Source organism: Typha latifolia, chromosome 3 (genome assembly GCF_019914945.1).
Source record: "Typha latifolia isolate L0001 chromosome 3, TyphaL0001v2, whole genome shotgun sequence".
Classification (NCBI taxonomy): domain Eukaryota; kingdom Viridiplantae; phylum Streptophyta; class Magnoliopsida; order Poales; family Typhaceae; genus Typha; species Typha latifolia.
This window is the reverse complement of record NC_133088.1, coordinates 6,275,596-6,281,290: the sequence shown is the minus strand read 5'-3', so window position 1 is coordinate 6,281,290 and position 5,695 is coordinate 6,275,596. Positions and strand designations below refer to the sequence as shown.

Sequence of the window (5,695 nt, the reverse complement as noted above, 5' to 3'; positions counted from 1 at the left end):
CTTCCTCTACTTTCGTTGTGGGAGAAGATGGGCTTCCTAGCTAGTTAGCGGGGTGGTGGGATTTATTATATTCAAGATTATGATTTAGATGAAAGAAAAGAAAGAGGAAGTTGAAAAGGATGACATTTTAGTCTAAAATGGGCCATATGCAATGCTAGGCATGTGAAATTTCTATGAGAAATCCTACCGATAAACAAACGAAGTCGATCCATTTAACGATTTTGAATAGTTGAGAGGTCAAAGTTGTGCAAAGAGAAAAAGATTATCTGAGTAAAAGTCAATATGTCTTGTAGTCGATGTGTCAAAGTGTAACTAAATCTATTTTTATTGGAGATCGTTAAAGAAAATAAAGAAAAAGATGGAGAGTAATTTGTTGCCAGTTATAATTTAATTGTTCATAAAATCATAACATGACCAAGCTCTTCAATTCCATAACAAGATGAACTTACAATGACCTATATCCGGTAAATAGATTGAACAATGATATCAAGCTTCTCATAAGGTATATTTGAAGAAAAAGAAAAGAATAATAAGATGACAACAAAGTCTGACCTTAAAATTACAACCTCAAGGCAGCAATAGCTTCAGGCCTGAAGTCGATTCTAAGGCCTAACACTCTCCTCACTTCAGCAGGAGTAAGCAACCATGTTAAGTGCCCTGCATTGTCCCCCCAGAAATCCAAGATCTCTGACACCCTCTCGAAATTCAAAATGGTCGACATCTGCGAGAGGCGGGAGAACTTGTCCCGAACCGGTCTCTGCGACATCTCTGAGAAATGGTTGATCAATGCCCTGACTTCCTTATCAAGTTGCAGGCCACCCAGCTGGCTAAACCTCTTCTGCATCATTATTACTTCAACCCTCTTCACAATGAAATCAATCGCCAGATGCACAAAAAGGTCATAATTGTTGGATGTCATCGTTGGCTGTAGCCACACCATGTTGGCTTCTACTGCATGAAGAAGCTTCTGGACCCACGGGTCATTCACCTCATTCTCCCCATACTCGGCATCATTGAGCTCATAGCTGATGGTGGCAACATTGTCCAGTACTGGACGAATGCGAGGTGTTACAGTCGCAACTAGCTGCTCCATTCCAGCATTCAAGATCTTCTTATAGGCGCTACTTATCTCACCTAGCTCTGATAAGCAGGATTTGATCTTCTCTCTGTCTGCGGGTGCAGGGAAAGCCTGAGGCACATTACAGAAGGAATTGATTAGTAGAACTATGAAGATTCTAATCATGCATATGAAAAGCACCAACGCAGACAAACTTAATATAAAAAACAGACCCTGGTTATCCCAATTGCATTGATCCTCACTGGAGGGAATTCATTGATTATTCATTCTTCATCAATAAATGCAAGAAGCATCAAGCAGGACTTCTGTGTGTATGTGTACTTTGTACAAGTATAACAATGTCACAATTTTCATGTTACAGTTGACTCCCAGATCAATATATCAACCACAGGAAGCCATTGGGATAGCAAATCATTCATTATATGTCTCTGATGTAGGAAAAGGCAATAACTGAATGGTTGTCGGAGAGGTACTTAAAGAGTTCACTGACCTTTGATGATTAACCAAACTCCATATAAGGGAAGCTTTATTATGAAAGACATGACATTGCATTATGCTATAGATAAAATGAAGGACAAATTAAATTTTACCCCTATGGACTGGCTTGATTTCAGTTTACAGTCCCATACTTAAAATTTAAACTCTTAACCTCCCTTGTGGTCCAGACAAAGTAGCAACTTTTGAATTTTCCATTCAAAATTAAATGACCAAACTACTGCTACCAAGTACCATCATTGATACCAATGTTTATATCACAAGCAAATTGCTAAATAACTAAATTACCACTACCATCATCATTTTAGACTTAGTCAAATTATAGTTTGTATTTCTGTGGTTAAATATTTTTACATACCCGTTAACATTGACTAACTATTGCCACTTAGTCTGGACGACAAAAGGAGTAAGTGCTCAAGTTTAAAGTACATAGGAGTAAGTTAAAATCGAGCCAAACTGTAATTTACCCTAATGAAATAGAAGGTTAGTGCATCTTTAATGGATCCTGTGCAGATTGAATTGACCCTGTAAACAACTTTAATTTCTTTCAGCTGATCTATTCAAATCTCAGTAAAGAGTAATAGAGATCCATCTTTGCCTTCACCCACTAAGTCAGTTAGACCTAATACTGAGGTAAAACCAAGTTAGGAATGAAATTATGAAACTATTGTCAGGAAAGGTCATTGGAAAGAGAAAATGAAAAAGCATCTGATCTACCAGTGCTTGGGCCTGCATGTGGCAATATGCAAATCACTATACCTTAAGATTACGTCAAGGTAGACACACACTCACAACCTTAATTTATTGTCTTGCTAGGTCAGAATTCAGAACTTTTTTTTTTTTGATGAAATAGAATTCAGAACTTAAAACAGAGATCTCGTGAGGAATAAAGCAACGACTTCTAGGAAATTAACTTTACAAGACAAGTTATGCAGAATTATCATCATTAAGTGCAAAACAAAATAAATTTGTGTTCAAGCTTTGAGTAGTAAATTTTAATATTCAAAGATCAGTGTAAGTTTCTACTTGGACTTCTGCCAGTCAAACTAACATATATGTGGCCACTGTGGCCTACTGCAGTAAGCTGATTTCTACGATTCTCCTACAAAACACTCTTCAAGTGACAGATATTGAATTCTGAAATACCAAACAACCAAGCCAAATCAGCAAACTATCTGACAACTCATGCAATGATCAGAGTACCAATAATAAAAGGAACACTGCAGAACCCACATATGGCCCTTTTAATCTTGTATGAGCAGCATCTAATTTTTACAACATTTTAAACCTTTAAGGAGATAATTCATCCATGAAGAACCCAAAGAATGGAACAACACTTAGGATTTACAAGAGAAGCAATCATGCTCGAACAAAGATGTATAAAGTGGATGCTACCAATAAGATATGTATTTTTATTCTCAAGACCTACTTTGCATTCTTGCCACATCATTGCATAGATCAGATAGCATAAAGTAAGGTGGCTTGGAAGGGTTTTTTGGATTACATTATGGTTGCAATCAAACCTTAGAGCTTACATAGGTATCCCCTATATGTCAGATTGGAAGCAAAACTCCTACATTCATTCTTCTGGTTTCATCACAAAAAACAAACAGAAAAACAAAAACAAACAAACCAAAAATCATTCTTCTTGCACCAAGGTCAAAAATATGTCGGCTATAATATGCATCAATAGTTCATTAAAGAGTTAAGACATGTATGTCAATGTGGGGTACATATTTTTCTTTTCTCTTGCTCACCTTGCCACAAAGTGCCATGAGCAGCAATAGGAAACACTGCTTTTGCTTAAATTTCAATTCTGCCTCCACTGTCCACTACTTGTCTATAAATTCTAGACGGCATGTGATAAGCTAAGTTACCAAGAACTTATTACCAAAGTGTTATATGTAAGAAATTAAAGGAAACAAGAATGAAAGGAAGCGTCATTTACCTCCAAACTCTGCTCCTCAATCTCATGCCGAAGCTTCAAAACATACTCCGAGCTCACGTCGATGTTGTTCAAAGCGGTGGCTATCTCCGTCCCCGTCTTCTGCACCCCAACGCCACCCAAGAACAGCTTCGCCCCCAAGTTGGGCTCCCTCATCTTCAGCTGCAGTGCGTCCTGGTATTCGTTGCTTAGCAGGTTAATCGTCCCGCTCAACACCGCGAGCACCGAGTTGATGCTCGAGGTTGAGATCGCCCTCCTGCAGCAGCTCTGGAGCACGTAGAACACGTCGTCCACCATCGACGTCGTGAGGCTGTCAAGACCGTGCTCGTCGATATTGATCGCCTTCCTCACATTCTCCACCATGAAGAACTCCTCGAGGATCACGTAGAAACCAGTCAGATCCTGTACCATCTTGCTAAAGCTCCCGCTCCGGAAGGCCTTTGTGGCGCGGGGACCGAGCTCGGAAGCGACGGATCCGAGTCCCCGGATCTTGGACACCATGAATTCTGTGTAGTCCTCGCCGAGCTGAGTCAAAACCAGGATCTCCTCCAGGTAGCTCTCCACCTCCCTCGGGTCCGGCCCCTCCGACGTGGCGGCCGCAACAGAAGAGAGCAGATTCTTGCTGTAGGAGTTGATATCGGAGGCGAGGTATGCGAGCTTGCGGAACTCCATGTACTTCTTGAGTATCTGAGTGCCGCGGGAGTCGCACTCCTCCTGGAGCTCACAGATGGCGTAGACGACGCCGTCCTCGCCGCAGATCTCGCGTAGGACGGCGTCGTTGTCCTCGACGGCGAGGACGATATCCTTAAAGAGGGCGGTAAGGCAGGCCACGAAGTCGGGGGCGGGGGCGCGGTCACGATCGTCGAGGTTTTCGATCTCGAGGCGGGAGCGGAAGGCGATGACCCTCCGGAGGTAGGCGACGTAAATCTGGAGGCCCTCGTCGCGGAGGGAGAGGAGGGGGAAGAGGCGGACGAGGCCGAGGACGGCGGGGTGATCCTGGGAGTCGACGGCCGCGGATAGGCGGCGGCGAATGAGGGACTCGAGGCGGGCCTTGAGTTCGAGGAGCTCGCGGCGAAGGTCGTCGGGCTGGGAGCGGGAGGAGGGGAACTGGGCGTCAATTTGGAGGAAAGAGTGGATAGCTTGGGCCGCGGTGGGGAGGTCGTCGTTGGCGTCGAGGGAGCGGCGGGCGAGGTCGAGGGCGTGGGAGCGGTCGAGGAAGGCGTGGACGCGAGAGAGGGTGGAGGAGGCGCGGGACTGGGCGAGGTCGAGGAGACGAACGCGGGAGGAGAGGAGGTCGGCAAGGTGGGAGGTGGAGGATGAGGAGGAGAGGAGGAGGGAGGCGTCGGAGCGGGCGAGAGAGAGAAGAGGAGGGGAGGAGCGGAGGAGGGAGGAGAGGAGGCGGTCCAGGTCGGGACGGTGGGAGAGGAGGGAGTCGAGGCGGTGGTCGAGGGCTCGCTGGTAGGCGATGCACTCGTGGAGGAGGCGGGTCATGGCGCCGACATCGGTTAGGGAGCGGATCTGGGAAAGAGCATCCGGAGAGCCGAAGTCAATGGAGGATGGGAGTGAAGAGTCGTCGGTGGGAGGAGGGAGGGAGGGAGGATCGGGAGGGAGGGAGGCCACCGTCATTGGGGTGGGGGTGGGGGTGGGGGTGGTGAGATCGAGATCGGGGGGTAAAATCTGAACAAACGGGATCGGAGAAGATGGATGTTGGATCTTGGAAGGAGGGAGTTGGATCCTGATCAGATTCGGGCCAACATTCTCAAGCCGGACTGGACCGAACCATTTATTAGAAATCCTACAACACTGCAAATTTAGACCGGGCTGGACATGAAAATGTAAGCCCATTTATCATCCACCGGGAGAAAGTCTACGGACTTTCTATATATATTTATATATTAAAAAAAAAAGAACATAAGAGAGTAAAGGAGTTTGAAAAACATTAGTGAAATTCAATCAATTTGGAATTTTAGTTTTTCCAGACACCCTTACTTGGTGGCTTCTCGGCCAACTCCTTTTATAGGGAGCTCTGTAGTGGAGACTGGGCTTCTTCATCCAATTATGAAACAGTAAGAAAGCTAGTGAATTTAGTTTGGCAAAAGAATGAACCAATCCCTAGGTAAGAACCTTTATTTGGCATCGTCTTGTGGATGCAATACCCATTCTATTCCAGCAGCCTT

The 5,695-nt window shown here is 44.8% G+C and overlaps 1 protein-coding gene across 1 annotated transcript; it reads right to left on the bottom strand.

The window, feature by feature from the left end:
- Positions 1–411: 411 nt before the first annotated feature.
- On the bottom strand, positions 412–5,371 carry LOC140784446 (conserved oligomeric Golgi complex subunit 4). Its single transcript, XM_073131863.1, has 2 exons — positions 3,522–5,371; positions 412–1,189 (listed from the first exon to the last, which is right to left on the bottom strand). The coding sequence occupies exons 1-2, from the start codon at positions 5,361–5,363 to the stop codon at positions 560–562; spliced, it is 2,472 nt and encodes an 823-aa protein (XP_072987964.1). The 5' UTR covers positions 5,364–5,371; the 3' UTR covers positions 412–559.
- Positions 5,372–5,695: the final 324 nt, after the last annotated feature.

Excerpts from the sequence above, each read along its gene's own strand:
- LOC140784446 (XM_073131863.1), bottom strand. The coding sequence starts at position 5,363 with ATGGGCTTACATTTTCATGTCCAGCCCGGTCTAAATTTGCAGTGTTGT. Across the intron at positions 1,190-3,521 it reads TTGAGGAGCAGAGTTTGGAG|GCTTTCCCTGCACCCGCAGA; the intron begins GTAAATGACGCT and ends AATGTGCCTCAG.